The sequence below is a fragment of the Anoplopoma fimbria genome, unplaced genomic scaffold (genome assembly GCF_027596085.1).
Source record: "Anoplopoma fimbria isolate UVic2021 breed Golden Eagle Sablefish unplaced genomic scaffold, Afim_UVic_2022 Un_contig_13835_pilon_pilon, whole genome shotgun sequence".
Classification (NCBI taxonomy): domain Eukaryota; kingdom Metazoa; phylum Chordata; class Actinopteri; order Perciformes; family Anoplopomatidae; genus Anoplopoma; species Anoplopoma fimbria.
This window is the reverse complement of record NW_026549442.1, coordinates 2,501-17,745: the sequence shown is the minus strand read 5'-3', so window position 1 is coordinate 17,745 and position 15,245 is coordinate 2,501. Positions and strand designations below refer to the sequence as shown.

Genomic DNA, 15,245 nt, shown 5'->3' with positions numbered 1-15,245 from the left:
TCACTGTTAGCGCAGTTAGCGGCATTAGCGGCATTAGCTATGAGCCACATGCTCGCCATCGACATTTTGAGAGCCGTCTGAAGGCAATCAAAATGTACCCAAACTCGGATCCTGCACCTTTAAAATGACTGCGTGAACTAAGAAAAACATTAACACCTTAAAATAAGTAAGGAAAACACAAACATCACTAACTTAAGCTACGTTTATATGAACGTGAATGCAAACTACTTTTTTTGTCAGCTCGCTCTGAGCGTCTAATAATGATACCGATGAGTTTACAGTGTAGTTACTTGAAAGCCTGTTGTGTCTCTATTGTTGATTTAGAGGCTGAAATGTGTGCTGTTTATGACTGAATAAGAAAAGCATAAATTGGCTTTGGTCCCATTTTTTGCTTTTCCTCACAACCACTTCCTGCTGCTGCAACCACTTTGTTTTAATACGACACAGGCCGTACTGTTAATCTTTTCTCAGCTATAAAACAAAATTCATAGTGAAGAACAGATTTTTAAACTCACAGCATTGTCGTCCGTCCGTGTCGTGTTCCCTGAAAAGAGAAAAAGGTGTTTGATGAAAGCTTCCACAAAGAAAATGTGTCGTTTATTAAAGTTTCAACTCTCACCTTTAGTTCTCTTCCATATGATGACAGCCACAGTGATTATTAAGAGTGCTACTAAAACCAGAGCCACAATTACGTACCACCAAACTGCAAAGATAATACAAATGTTTTAAGCATTTTGTCTGCAGCTTTCTGTTCTGTTGAAAAACTAAAAGACAATCACATGTGACTTAAACATTCATTTAATAAGTTTAACCAAATCAAACAGATACTTTTGGTGCAAAAAACTGCATCCAATGAAAACACAGTCTGCAGACATGTGGGTGAAAGCTCCACAAAAATACATAAAGACATACAAATATTGAGTCACTACTTTGTGGTTTTGGTGAAGCATCACTGATTGTAGAAGTTGTCGTGGTCTTAGCTGCTTTCATGCCATCTTCAGTTGGTGTTGTTGTTGTGTCTTCACCTGAACAGATTAACACAACTCAAGAAACTTAAAAACCTCCAATCCATGAGAAAAATTAAATATGAGTGACTTTAAAATATTATCACCTTTTTTCTCATCTGAGGGCCAAATTCTGAAAGGAAACTGCTTCACTTTGTCACCTTCAGTCACTTCACACTTCACTGTCTTATCCCTCGATGTGTAAACGTAATGAGAAGTCAGAAACATCAGAGAAGCGTTGCAGGGAGATGTTGATGTCTTCAAGTCTTTGTTGTCTTTATCCACATCTCGACCCTGAAGCAGCCACTTCACTGTGTGTCTACATCGTTCATATGACGACACAGAGCAGTTTAATGTCACCTTATCAGTGTCCTTGTGTTCAGTCACTGGTGAAGATGGAGACATTGTGAGAGAAAGAAGAGTAAAATTAACTTCATCACTATAATCATTATTATTATAATGTTTCAGTATATTGTTCTGACAAGACAGTTTGAAAACATTATGATGTAAATACTCACTGGTAACAACAGACAGATAAACCACAGCATCTAGACCTTCTTGTGGTCCTGATACTGATCTGAACTGTCTGCAGCCATAACGACCAACATCTTCATCTGTGACGTTCTTTATAACCAGAGAACAGTTCTCTGAAACACTCAGTCTGTCTGATTTAGCTTTGGCTGCTTCACCAATCTTTCCAAGTGAAACCAGCTCTACTGTTGCACTCCTTCTTGAATTACTAAAGAGCCACGTAGTAGTGTCACAGTTCTTATGATCCTCTAACACATTGTTACAAGGCAAAGTGACTTCATCTCCATCTCTGACAGTGAAGAAGAGCGAAAGCTGTCCTGTTGTTGCTGCTGAGAAGATGAGAGAGAAATAAAATGAATAAAGAGAAATATAAACATGGATAATAATATCTGTGTGAAGATCATTTTAGATACAACAACAGTTTACAAATGTGCCTCATCGTTGGTTTCTAAGAGTTCATTAAACTCACTATTCACCTCGATAGAAAACAAACAGACTACTTGTCTGTCCTCTTTAACTGACATTATGTAGTAAAGTAAAATTAATGTTATTAATAAATTAGCTTTTTGAATGTGTCTGTAGTCATATACACATTATTTGTATCCTTACCTGTAAACTGAAGCACCAGAATCAGAAGTAAAGACGTTTTAATCCATCTGAGTTCAGCCATCGTTCCTCTCCGTCTCTCTTGTCTCTCTTCTTCTACTTGTCTCTGAACTTGTTGCTTCTTACAGACGAATGTTGAATCTACTTCCTCTAATTAGTAAAGTGTCACTTCCTCATCCCTCTTTTCTCTCAGATGCTACTTCTTGCTTTCATGCACTCATGGCCGACATGAGTTTTTTTACAATTTTTCCCTTTTACACCTCTGAAATGTAATTCTGTGGAAGTGGAATGTGGAAAATGTTCCACAGTTCAAAGTCTAGACAGTGGCGGCTGAGTGTGTTGGAGATAAATACTTCACCTGTGCTTTGAAGGCTTTTCATGCCTCATGCTCTCTGTGCAACTTAACAGTTTTGATGATATCTCACCAAAAGGTTACTCAGCATTTTTGTGTGTTTTCTGAGGAAGTTGAGGGTGTGAAGATTGTTGCTTAAGATAAATGTTTAGTCAGTTAATCAGGAAAACAAAGCAGCGAAAGATGAGGCAAAAACAAAGTCTAGAATATCCAGCAGAGATCAGAAAACCAGTTCAATCAGGAGAGACTTCAATTAAATTTAACAATAATTTATTACACATCAGAAATGAATAATGCAAAGTCTTTGGCGATTGGACTCCATAGTGCAACCATCTAACAGAGGGTAGTGATGCTGAGGTCAGACAGGCACAATCCCCCAAAAGAGAGAATTATTTTATATAAATATATAAAATAAATAACTTACCTACTGCTGCAGAGGACTCCAAATTAGAAACAGAAGATTAGACATGAGAAAAAGGATATGGGCAAAACTTGTTAGAATGAGCTTGTATGCATTGAAGTTAAGACAGAGTTAAGAGGGGTCAAGTAAAACATAACAAAGGATAGGGTAGGGTCTAGATAGACCGCAGAACAGGATTGCGGGTCTAAAAATACCACAGTAAAGTCTGGCCAGACATTGACAGTTCACGGAATTGATAGTGGGGGTCTCGACAGACTGAAGGAAAGGATAGGTGGGGGTCATGTTAGACCACAGAACAGAACAGTTGTGGTTGAAGTTAGAATGCAGGACAGTTGTGGGTCATGTAAGACTGCAGCACGGGACAGTTGTGGGTCATATCAGACTGCAGAACAGGATAGTTGTGGGTCACGTTAGACCTCAGACCATAGTAGTAGTTGGTCAGCTAAGACCGCTAACAGAATAGAGGGGTATAGTAAGACCAGAGAGAGACCTGAAGAGTCCCCGGGAATGAGAATATGGTCCTGTTAGACCAGGTCATGTTCGACCAGAAATTGAGAAAAGCGGTCCTTCACGACCAGGTCATGTTAGACCAGGAAATGTGAAATTTGGGTCACTCAGACCAGGTCACTGCCGAGCAGGAAATGAGAAATACATTTTGGTCACTCAGACCAGGTCACTGCCGACCAGGAAATGAGAAATTGGGTCCTCGGAAGCAGGCCACATTCTGACCAGTAAATGAGAAATTGGGTCCTCAGGACCAGGTCACATTCCGATCGGGAAATGAGAAACAATATGACCCATAGTGAGCAGGACTCGTTGCATTAAAACTGTCTTTACCTAACAGACAGGTTTGATACACAGGAGATCAGTCAGTTAATCAGCAATGCAAAAAAGGCAAGGATGAGGCTAAAACAAAGTCTAGAATATCAAGCAGTGTTATATTACTCTTTAATAATAAATGTTCTTGCTTGATACTTAAGATCTTTTTAAAACTTAAACAGGACAATTTCGTTTAATATGTATAGTTATTGGAGTCGCTCACTCGTTTCCTTGGTTTTGTTGTCTGTTTTTACAATCGTAACACCGCCAGTGGCTGAAGTCTCTGTTGTACTGGAGAGCATTTATGTTCCTTAACAGTTATTTGTGAACTACACAATAGTTGTGCAGAACAAAAAAAGCATTTATCAGAAAAGGACAATCCTCTGTTTTTTCGTCCAGCACCCTCCTCCTAACATGGAAGTCGATCGGTAATCAAGGCTGTTGTTGTTTGTTTACTTCCGGAAAAGGTCACGTGTTAAGGGCGTGACAAATTGGGGAAGGACACGTCGAATCTCCTAAGACCCAATCAAATAGCGAACGCGGGTGCCTACGTCATCGTTTCCAAATTTCTCCGTTTCCACCTGTCCCACACTATTAGGGACACACAGCGTTTTCAAAATGATCCAGCCTCTGGAGCGTTTTCAAATCCTTCGTTTTCCAGAAATCACCGCCAGCTCCCAGAGTCTCCAGAGAACGGTTCCAGTCTGGAGAGATGAGAACCGGAGCTCTGGGAGAAGACTGTGGATGGCAAGGAGACAGCTGGAACTGAGGTTGGAGCAGAAGTAGCACCACCGCCTGTCTCAGAAACAGGGCTGGAAACTGGAGTGGCTGAGGTGGAGCAAGAATCAAGGCGTGCCAATAGTTGTTGCAGCTGGTTACAGCAGGTGGGTGTTTGCTGGCAATTATTTTTCCCAGGGGCCAAATGAGCAACTGAAAATGTTTTGGAGGGCCGGGCCAAAATGCCGAACTCAATTATGCATAATATACATTTTATTTCTATATAAAAAGCAGTAAATGGCATTGTTTTGACCGCTGGTAAGAGTGTATGTTATTATTTGGCAATTAAAAGGTGAGGTTAGCTTTCAAAAATATCATTTATTCAAATAGAATTTCCAAAATGATAAACAAAATGTGAAACATTTGACTCATTTTCAGTCACATTAATAACAAAGGGCATTTTGAGTTTCATATACTATTGAAACAAGGATTTTCTTAGCTTTCTAAAGACATCACATCATCTTTGTAGCCAAAATAAACAAGACATGTCACTGAACTGTGTAACTGTGTAAAGAAAAGTGTCCCAGTTTTGTAGCCTTTTTGACTTTACATGCCTATATTAAACATTTAATGTTTTCAGAACTGTGCAAAAAAAAAAAAAAAAAAAAAAAAAAAGAAAAGAAAAAGATCAAGTGTCCCATTTCACTTGTTATATTTCCACATTTTAGTGTTCTTCAGTTCTTTTTTTCCACAAAGCTGGTTCTGGTCGCTGCATCTCTGGCTGCATGCAGCTTTGTAAAACAGCCTTGTTGTTTTTCTAGCTTTGCTAATAAATCCGCTCGTTCGGCATCAGTCAGTGTTTGTATTTCTCGGCATGTTTCGTCTCGTAATGCCGTTTCAGACTGTCCTCTTTAAACAGGCGACATGCTCCCCACAAACCAAACACACAGGTTTACCCTTGACTTCAGTAAAGGAAACATTAGTAATAGTCCATATTTGTTTGAAAGTTCTGCTTTCGGCATCCACTTTCCTCTTTTTGGCATGAGCCCACATGTTCGCATGTTTCAGGGGTGACAAGGAAGGAGACAGGTTGTCAATCACACGCATTTCACGTGCACAGTTGACGTGCACGATTGCGTGCACTGTGAGAATAAATGGGCTTCAAAATAAAAGCAATGCGGTTTTAGTCCACCCATAAGATAATTAGAAAATATGTTTTATTTTCTAATTATCATGTAATCTTTCGCGGGCCGGTCAGAATCATCCCGTGGGCCGTATTTGGCCCGCGGGCCGTACAATGCCCAGGTCTGTGTTAGGGGAATAAGATTTACAACAATTTTTCGTATGAAGACACAAATAATGCCACCATTTATGGAGGTTGGGATAAGCTTTTTGATTATTTTTTTTTAAATCGAAAAGCTTATCCACCTTTTATTGCGTAAGACATGACTCTATCTTATATATACTACAACAGGCGTTTAATTGAGAATTAAACATTAATTTTATTAGCAGTTATAAAGAAGAACACACGGTTACTGAGTCAATTAAGAAACAAAGCTCACTGTGCAAAATTAGCAAAATACATATCGGACTCCAAAGCAACAATTCCACATCAAAGTGAACTAAAACAAGTTATTTTGCACATCGACTGATAAGAACAAAGTCATGCTAAGCTACTTACAAATTAAAAAGCAATCAGAAAATAATCTGCAGGCCTAAATCCAAAAGGATGATAACTTAAGAAAATTGTGTTCTGAAGATTTTTCTGATGCAGGAAAAGACATAACTGTCATAGATGTGCTGCTAGCTTCTTGAAATCAGCTAAAACAAGGCTTTAATATCATGTTGCAGATGAGAATTGGTTTAACACTTCATAAACTTGAAAATAATCAATGTTTAACTGCAATACAGTCATTTCTCTAGTGAGTTGACGTCGGTGTGGAAGTCGTTGATCAGGGGAGTCTGACAAAAACGTAAGGGTCTCCAACGTTTTCATAGTTCACTGTTCCTTCATGCCCATCTCCAGCACCATGCACCTGCGAAAAAACAAATTTTAGCCCGAAATGGAACAATAAGTGTTGAGCTCAAGCTGTTACGATGCCTTAAACTCCCACGTTTCTTCTGTTGGGCTTCTTACTGAATTTGAAACAGCAAGACATTCACAGTCCAGCATTACAGTTACGGACAGCGTTTTAAAACTATAACTGGTTTCACCACTTTTTTTTACGACTCACAGTGTTGTGATCAGGTGGTCTCCGGTTCCCTGGAAAATAGACCACAGAGGAACAGTTTAGCTCTAAACGTACAGTTTGCGTTAATCAGAGAGAAAAGGCAGGATTTTCTCACCTTGAGCTCTGATGAGAAGAACAACAATCACAGTCATCAGCAGGAGTTCAGCCACACGGATGACCAACATCATGTATCCCAGAACAGACCAACCTGTGCGAAAATCTAATTTAAATAAAATTGCTTCAAATCAAATTCAAGCAAAACTAATTTCAACAAAAAATAAACAAGTTCCACATGTGTTTGACATGTCACAAACGATAATAATGTGTAAATTGTGCATGTTTTATTTACATTAGTGAAGATGAATTGATTGCTCAAAAAGCATCTGTACTTTTACGCTAGTAAAAACAGCAGTTTTCCTGTTTTCTTGTGGCCACCGATGAGTGTGAGGGGCTCGGAGAATTGAAAATAAATGTAAACACACATTACATTTATGAGAGTTAGGATAACATACACTGCTCTTCATTTTGTTGTATGTTGTGAGGACTTTGTGTCTCAACTTTGTCTGTTTCTGGTTCTGTGTTTGGTTCATCCTGACCTGACAAATTGAAAAACAAAGAAAGTTATTTGTGAAGAATCATAAGTCTTTTGTTTAGTCATGATGGTGTCTTCGGTCCTCCGCTTTGTTCCAGAAGGAAATATCTCAACTGTTGAATGGATTGCCAAGAACTCTTGTACGGTCAATCATGATACCCTGAAGATGAAGCCTGCAGACTTTGGTGATCCTCTGGTGCTGCCAGCAGCTTGACATTTTTGTCTTTTAGTAAAATGTCTCAACAACTCCGACATTCATGATCCTTGTTTTTTGTTTTTTTTTGGTCCTCTGACTTTTCATGTGAAATTCACATGAACTAAAGGAACTCCACTAAACCTGACCAAGCATTTCATGATCTTTTACATAACCTTACTAAGAAGTTTGATTGCCTAAACCTAACAAATAAGTTTCCTGTGAAGACAGAGGTCTATTTTCAAAAGACTGTATTCATGTAAAAAGCTGAAATTGACTTGTTGCTGGACTTTTGTAGGAAAATGCACAAAAAATGTGGTTAAACTTTTTTGTAAGATCATACAAACTGTATATTAATCTACAGTATCTGTGTATAAATTACATTCACAACGCTTAGAGTGTTTTATAGTTGTGAGTAGCTACTTTGTTTCTCACCTTCTGGCGTTGTTGTCAGTGTTGCTGTTGTTGGTATTGATCCTGATAAATTAAAACAAAACAAAACCAGCAAACTGTAAAATGAGAAAATACCTCCTGTTTATAAATTATATCATCTTAAAACTTAAAATTCATCAAATAATCAAACCTAGTTTGATCGTTACATCAGAGTAAAGTGATTTGAAGCAGCTCATTATAATCTCACCTGAGGACTGAGGAGGGTTATAGGGAAACAGCTTCACTTCTCCAGGGTATATCGCTTCAGTCACTTCACACTTGAGCAACGTATAATTATTTGAAACGTAAATAAAATGAGAAGTCGGAAAGGAAGTAGAGGCCGAGCAGAAAGCTTCTGATGTTGTAATGTCTGTGTTATCTGGACCCTCATACAGCCACTTCACTGTGTGTATACATCCTCCATATGTCGACACAGAGCAGTTTAACTTCACCTCATCATTGTCCTCGTGTTCAGTCACTGTTGGTGAAGATGGAGACATTGTGAGAGAAAGAAGAGTAAAATTAACTTCATCACTATAATCATTATTATTATAATGTTTCAGTATATTGTTCTGACAAGACAGTTTGAAAACATTATGATGTAAATACTCACTGGTAACAACAGACAGATGAACAAAAGCATCTGGACCTTGTATTTGTCCTGATCTGAACTGTCTGCAGTCATAACGACCAACATCTTCATCTGTGACGTTCTTTAGAACCAGAGAACAGTTCTCTGAAACACTCAGTCTGTCTGATTTAGCTTTAGCGGTTTCACCAATCTTTCCAAGTGAAACCAGCTCTACTGATGGGCTTCTTGAATCAATGAAGAGCCACTTAGTAGTGTTACAGTTCTTATGATCCTCTAACACATTGTTACAAGGCAAAGTGACTTCATCTCCATCTCTGACAGTGAAGGAGAGTGGAAGTTGTCCTGTTGCTGCTGCTGAGAAGATGAGAGAGAAATAAAACAATAAAGAGAAATAAAAACATGAATATTAATGTCAGTGTGAAGACAATTCTAGATACAACAACTGTTTACATCGTTGGTTTCTAAGAGTTCATTAAACTCACTATTCACCTGATGGAAAATAAACAGACTACTTTTCTGTCTTCTTTAACTGACATTAGGTAGTAAAGTAAAATGATGTTAATAAAGTACCTTTTTTATTGTCTCTGTAGTCATATACACATTATTTGTATTCTTACCTGTAAACTGAAGCACCAGAATCAGAAATAAAGACGTTTTAATCCATCTGAATTCAGCCATCATTCCTTCTTTTTATCACTGCTGTTCTGATGCTCTAAACTGTCCAGGTCTCTAAAATGGTTCTTCTTACAGAGGAAAGCAGAATATATTAGCTGTGGTAAGGAAGGAGTCACTTCCTCAGTTTTTTTCATGTAGGTGGAACATTTCTTCTTTTTTGTTGATGTTTTCGAGTTGTGAGAACTGTTGGTTTGGTACAAAGCCTTCAAATGATGAAATTATGGTATGTCAGTGGTCAGTGTGCTGTCACCTCGTTATGTTGAAATTAACACAGAAAGTTTCAGTTGCAACAGTTTTAGACCTGTAATTTCCCTTCTGCAGAATCAAGACTGTTGCCACTTCTTGTTTATTTTAATTCATTTTTTTTTTAAGAGCTATCATATTCCCGTCTTAGAAAGTTTAATGTAATGTTTACTCAACTAACTTAACTTCAAATAATATAAAGTTAGTGGGTCTGTCAGACAGGAAATCCCATTAATGCATCCAAAGTGTGTCGGTTTCAACCAAATCTATTCCTTTTTGTCTCTGTTCTGTAAACATGATGCACTTTTAGTCGCCTTTTTGGCCCATCAGTTTAATGATCCCTTAACTTTTCATCCGTCGCCCGCCAGTTTTATTTTTCATATATTTTTGTTAATGACCAAATACCTGCAAAACCAATGACATCGTCCTCAGCCTCAGATGGACTTTGTGTTTAGCGCTAATTAGCAAGTGTGAGCATGCTAACACAAATAACTAAGATGGTGAACATGACTACCAGCTTAACATTAGTATTTTAGCACTATCAAGGTGTCACTTGCAATGTTCTATTTATTGTCATTGTACAACACAGGGTTGCACAACAAAGTGCAGTTTTGTAGTCGTGTTTTGCAAGCTAATACTTCTCTATCTCTTGCAAGATTTTGTTGTCTTCTGCTTTTTGTCTTCTACGTTTTGTCTTCTGCGACAGATGGCGGCAGTGTGATGAGGCTGTGACTGTGTGTCGGAACCACGCATGCCGACTACGGGGTTCCACAAGGTTCAGTTCTGGGCCCCCTTCTCTTCTCGCTCTACACAACATCTCTGGGTTCTGTTATTCGCTCGCATGTCTTCTCTTACCATTGTTATGCCGATGACACCCAGCTGGTCTTGTCATTTCCTCCCGGTGACACCCAAGTGGAGGCACGCATTGCTGCGTGCTTGGCTGACATCTCGAAGTGCACTTTTAGTCGCCTTTTTGGCCCATCAGTTTAGTGATCCCTTAACCTTTCCTCAGTTGCCCGCCAGTTTTATTTTTCCTATATTTTTTGTTAATGGCCAAATACCTGCAAAACCAATGACATTGTCCTCAGCCTCAGATGAACTTTGTGTTTAGTGCTAATTAGCAAGTGTGAGCATGCTAACACAAATAACTAAGATGGTGAACATGACCAGCTTAACATTAGCATTTTAGCTCTATCAAGGTGCACAACAAAGTGCAGTTGTGTAGTCGCATTTTGCAAGCTAATACTTCTCTCTTGCAAGATTTTGTTGTCTTCTGCTTTTTGTCTTCTACGTTTTGTCTTCTGCGACAGATGGCGGCAGTGTGATGAGGCTGTGACTGTGTGTCGGAACCACGCATGCCGACTACGGGGTTCCACAAGGTTCAGTTCTGGGCCCCCTTCTCTTCTCGCTCTACACAACATCTCTGGGTTCTGTTATTCGCCGCATGTCTTCTCTTACCATTGTTATGCCGATGACACCCAGCTGGTCTTGTCATTTCCTCCCGGTGACACCCAAGTGGAGGCACGCATTGCTGCGTGCTTGGCTGACATCTCGAAGTGCACTTTTAGTCGCCTTTTTGGCCCATCAGTTTAGTGATCCCTTAACCTTTCCTCAGTTGCCCGCCAGTTTTATTTTTCCTATATTTTTTGTTAATGGCCAAATACCTGCAAAACCAATGACATTGTCCTCAGCCTCAGATGAACTTTGTGTTTAGTGCTAATTAGCAAGTGTGAGCATGCTAACACAAATAACTAAGATGGTGAACATGACCAGCTTAACATTAGCATTTTAGCTCTATCAAGGTGCACAACAAAGTGCAGTTGTGTAGTCGCATTTTGCAAGCTAATACTTCTCTCTTGCAAGATTTTGTTGTCTTCTGCTTTTGGTCTTCTTTATATTCCTTTATTGATTTCTGCGACAGATGGCGGCAGTGTGACGAGGCTGTGACTGTGGTCAGTGCTGTCGTTTAATATCATTTGGGCTCTGCGCGGGCACCTCTTGTTACCGATACCACTCATGCACATCCATTTTTTGTGTAAAATTGTGAAAATTGTTTTCTTACTAATAACGTTTAAGAAAAGACACTAAATATAATTTTTAAATGTGCTTTTGGATGAATTGTAACCATATCTTGTTTTCTGTCATCTACAAGACAAAAACGGACATCTTCCCTTGTTTGTAATAAACACAGAAACAACATTTAACAGGGGTAATCAATATTTTAATATCATTTTTAATTTAGATATGAAAGAAATTCTTCATAAAACACTTTTTTCCCCCCCAATTATGGCATGGAGGTGTGTCGTTAACCATATTCTTGTCACTGGAATGAAATAATTTGAAAACACTGAAATAAAACGGGCAGTTTTTGCTAAAGTAATACAATTTTCCATTAACATGACGTCACAGAGGTCAAGAAACGAGATCCTGCATCCACAGAAACCATTCAAATAATAATACCGAAAAAAAAATAAACACAAGATACATAATCACAAGATCATCTGCGCCATATTCAACGCATACTGCACTCTTGGTAAACATTATTTGTGCTTTAAAGTATCTTAAAGAAATTAAAAAGTAATGGAGAGGTATGAGAAATGAAGTGCGTGAAAACAAAGTCCCCTTCAAAAGACAAAAGACACGTCCCACATGAAGCCATACAATCTTTAAAAATCAGTTCACGTGTGAAACCGTCCACAGAGACACCTGAAGAACATGAAAACAGCTTAATCTCTTCTTCTTTGGCATCTGTGTGAGTCAAACAAAACATAAACCAGTTTTCTGTCCTCTCCTGCTCTTTGTGATCACGTTTCCTGTCTTTTAATACAGCGGAAATGCACCATTTAGTTTCTACTGCTAGATTATGAGTCAAAGTCATTATTTTATGGTTATGACAAAGGTTCTGATTATTTTATAATGAATTACTCATATTTTATTGTTTAAAAGTGTTACCTCTCACAACAGATCCTTTAGTGACACACCAAAAATGTCTTGTTCTGTCCGACGCATTGTCCAAAAATCCAAACGTATTTAGATGATATAAAAGAGGAAACAGCGTCACAATTTAGAAGCTGGAAGCAGCAAATGACTCAAACGATTATTTTCAAAATAATTGCGGGTAATTCTTCACGCAATTCACTTATTCTAGTAATTTTGGTGATGACCTAGTCGGACATTTAAAATGACTGATCACAGAGAAAGCCGGAAGCAACAGAAGATTGTCTTTCTACTGAGGCGCATTCAACAGTGACTCGGCCGGCTTGTTTCATACGTCAAGTGCGGTTTTTTTCTTGCACCCACAACAAGAAACACCAAGCCCACATTTTAAGATTCACCCACTTCTGGATGCCGTTCTGTAAAAGCTTCGTTTTTTTAGGGAGCGACAGACACACCGGCTCAGTGCGGACAGAGAGAAAAATATATTTTAAACTTAGCCGTCTTCTTGTGAACGTACTCTAAGACAGTGCAATAAAGATATAATATATATTAAAAAAAAGGAAATAGCACTTCGTCTGGATGCTGGTTGTGTGAGACTCTTCACATTGTGGTCTTCGGCTTCAGCAGCCTCACAGTCCCTGATTCGACTCTTAGCTTCACCACAGTTTGGACCCGTGTTCAAGGAAGGGAAAGAACTTTGCGACCAGGTGGGGAAAAATCTGGCATTTTGTTTCGCCCGCTTTCTGAGCCATTTCAGAAAAATGCCCGTCCAGGAGGATGTGGACGTCCTCCCCTGTGGTCAAAGCTGGCTAGGGGGTGATCCAGCTTTGGAGCATCCTAATCACGTCTCCTGCCCTTCCCCGATTTTCAGTGCAAATCAGTTAGAAAAGTCTTTCTTACGTCCACCGAGCCTCAAGCTAAAACAGCTGAAACAGGTGCCTCAGTTCGCAGGGGGACATTTTTTTTCTTTTTCTATTGTTTTTGTAGGAAAAACCTCAGTAACAAAACTATTATCTCAGTTAAAACAAGGAAAAATATACACAAATATATGTTTACAATATATTTTGTACATTTACATGAGCTCTTTAAAAAAAAAAAAAACACACAAAGCTGCCTTTTCAAAAGTGTTCACAAAGAAAGTGGCGTCATCACTTTGCGTCGTGTGAATAGGATTCAGCGATCGTGTTGCCGCCGGAGACGACATCATCCTCCTGCTGAACGCTTCCTTACGTTGCAGAAACACATATTTCATTTCCTTCCTCTGCCTACAAAGAAGGCAGGAGATATGTTTAAACAGCACTGACGCACACAGCGTGTCGGTCAGATCTCCAGGAGCAACGCGATGTGTCCACAAACGTCCAGAGGTGCAGGCGGCATGTTGATTCACGGTTAATTGTACTACAGTTAATAAAAACTCCCCACATTGTATTGCAGTGTGTTAAAGGCCTAACTGGATTTACCTAAATGCTTATTTTCCAATTGTTGTCGTTCAGCGTAAATCCGACAGTTAGCCGGCGTGGTCATGACTTATCTTGAACCTTCAGCAGTGACTTCAGATGAACAGTCATTTGCTCTCGGCTTTGGTTGCTCTGTTGAGGCTCCTTTTCTCCGACCCAGTGGCTCGGAGGTTTAGGTAAGACACTCGGTGACGGCGGCTCGCTGAACTTGGCTCCGGCGTAGACCTTCTCGCCGTCCTTGAGGCATTCCGGCGCAGCCTCGGCGGGCTTCACGTTGTCGGAGGCGTGGAGCGGGTGGAAGGTAACGGGCTTGTTCGGGCTGCCGTTGTCTTTCTTCTTGGCGGAGTGAGCCGACCCGGGGCTTTGGCCCTGCTTGGGCTTGTGGCTCCGTGTGATCATGTTCTGGGTGATTCGGTCGTGTCGGGGGAAGTTGCGGGCGGGGTGGCCAGCCGGCTGAGCGGCTCCTCGCTCCGACCTGCCGCCTTTGATTTCAGCAGCTAAGAAAACAAAACAAACTCGTATTAAAACAGTTATCAGATAAACATTATGATTCTATTACTGGACAATTAAATGTTGAAAAAAAAATTCTGGACCTTAGAAGGAAAATAGAAGTTTTTGGTTTCTTACTTAAGGTTAACTTGCTATCTTTTTTAATCGTAGCTTTCAGCCTAATCTCACTGCCTTCATCGGTGAGTGAGAGTTTGCTCAGTTGCCATGGAGATGGTTCGGATTCACACACGCAAAGTCAGAAAGTAGGGCATATAAACAGGTTTGGTTTGTTGACATGTTGACCATTAAACCATCTCCATGACAACTGAGCAACATGCATTCACAGAGGAAGACTGTGAGATGTGGTTGAAAGCTTCAGGAGGTCGACCTTCATTTAAGAATGTTGCATCAAAAAGAAAAAAAGGAACAACAATAACAAAAGTATCGTAATCCTGCTCTTGGAATTGAAGTTAAAAATAGTTAAAATAGTTGTTGTTTTTTTCTCTGTCTGTAAATATAATATTTCAGTTATTGTTGTTTTTTTATTGCTTATTTATAATACTTGTTTTATTTTTTTATTTTTTTTCATTTTTATTTTTTTTTATCTTGTCTTCTTCTACTGTCTCTTGTGTGCACTTTACTCTACGCTGTTGTAAGCTTGCAAATTTCCCCGCTGCGGGACTAATAAAGGATTATCTTATCTTATCTCTCTTATGTGGGTCACAATAAATTCCTTTAAGGTGACTATTTCTCAATGAAACCTATGAGCACATCTCTGGTAAACACAAGATTGAAAATGGCGTCTTTGTGTTCTTTGTGGAGAAACTGAGTCTTATTGATCTGCCAATTAAATGAACCAATCCATGAGTTAAGTGTTAGTAGACTAAGAATTTATTTGGTTGAGGAAAACACGCTTGTTACCGTTGAAGTCTATTTTTTAATTTTTTTAAGACA

The 15,245-nt window shown here is 39.2% G+C and overlaps 3 protein-coding genes across 5 annotated transcripts; all 3 read right to left on the bottom strand.

The window, feature by feature from the left end:
• Positions 1 to 423: 423 nt before the first annotated feature.
• On the bottom strand, positions 424 to 2,227 carry LOC129114762 (uncharacterized). Its single transcript, XM_054626700.1, has 6 exons — positions 2,145 to 2,227; positions 1,523 to 1,864; positions 1,112 to 1,390; positions 930 to 1,025; positions 620 to 703; positions 424 to 544 (listed from the first exon to the last, which is right to left on the bottom strand). The coding sequence occupies exons 1-6, from the start codon at positions 2,203 to 2,205 to the stop codon at positions 486 to 488; spliced, it is 921 nt and encodes a 306-aa protein (XP_054482675.1). The 5' UTR covers positions 2,206 to 2,227; the 3' UTR covers positions 424 to 485.
• Positions 2,228 to 5,882: 3,655 nt separating this feature from the next.
• On the bottom strand, positions 5,883 to 9,194 carry LOC129114763 (uncharacterized). 3 transcript variants are annotated; one of them, XM_054626701.1, is made up of 8 exons: positions 9,108 to 9,194; positions 8,512 to 8,844; positions 8,107 to 8,376; positions 7,902 to 7,943; positions 7,194 to 7,277; positions 6,797 to 6,889; positions 6,685 to 6,713; positions 5,883 to 6,486 (listed from the first exon to the last, which is right to left on the bottom strand). In XM_054626701.1, exons 1-8 carry the CDS (start codon positions 9,169 to 9,171, stop codon positions 6,403 to 6,405), a joined length of 999 nt encoding a protein of 332 aa, XP_054482676.1. In that variant the 5' UTR covers positions 9,172 to 9,194; the 3' UTR covers positions 5,883 to 6,402. The 3 variants fall into 3 exon arrangements, with proteins under 3 accessions (XP_054482676.1, XP_054482678.1, XP_054482679.1); XM_054626703.1 differs by having other exon boundaries at positions 8,512 to 8,841; positions 9,108 to 9,176; XM_054626704.1 differs by lacking the exon at positions 6,685 to 6,713.
• A 4,671-nt stretch (positions 9,195 to 13,865) lies between these two features.
• Positions 13,866 to 14,201, bottom strand: LOC129114761 (proline-rich nuclear receptor coactivator 1-like). Its single transcript, XM_054626699.1, has one exon. The coding sequence runs from the start codon at positions 14,199 to 14,201 to the stop codon at positions 13,866 to 13,868; it is 336 nt and encodes a 111-aa protein (XP_054482674.1).
• Between the last annotated feature and the right edge of the window lie 1,044 nt (positions 14,202 to 15,245).

Bases quoted from the DNA above. Each gene is read 5' to 3' on its own strand.
- LOC129114763 (XM_054626701.1), bottom strand. From the start codon at position 9,171: ATGATGGCTGAATTCAGATGGATTAAAACGTCTTTATTTCTGATTCTG. The intron at 7,278-7,901 runs GTGAGAAACAAA...TCAATTTGTCAG, and splicing joins ACTGACAACAACGCCAGAAG to GTCAGGATGAACCAAACACA. The intron at 6,714-6,796 runs GTGAGAAAATCC...TCTATTTTCCAG, and splicing joins TCTTCTCATCAGAGCTCAAG to GGAACCGGAGACCACCTGAT.
- LOC129114762 (XM_054626700.1), bottom strand. From the start codon at position 2,205: ATGGCTGAACTCAGATGGATTAAAACGTCTTTACTTCTGATTCTGGTG. The intron at 1,865-2,144 runs GTAAGGATACAA...TCATCTTCTCAG, and splicing joins TCTGGTGCTTCAGTTTACAG to CAGCAACAACAGGACAGCTT. The intron at 1,391-1,522 runs GTGAGTATTTAC...CATCTTCACCAG, and splicing joins TTATCTGTCTGTTGTTACCA to TGACTGAACACAAGGACACT.
- LOC129114761 (XM_054626699.1), bottom strand. From the start codon at position 14,201: ATGATCACACGGAGCCACAAGCCCAAGCAGGGCCAAAGCCCCGGGTCG.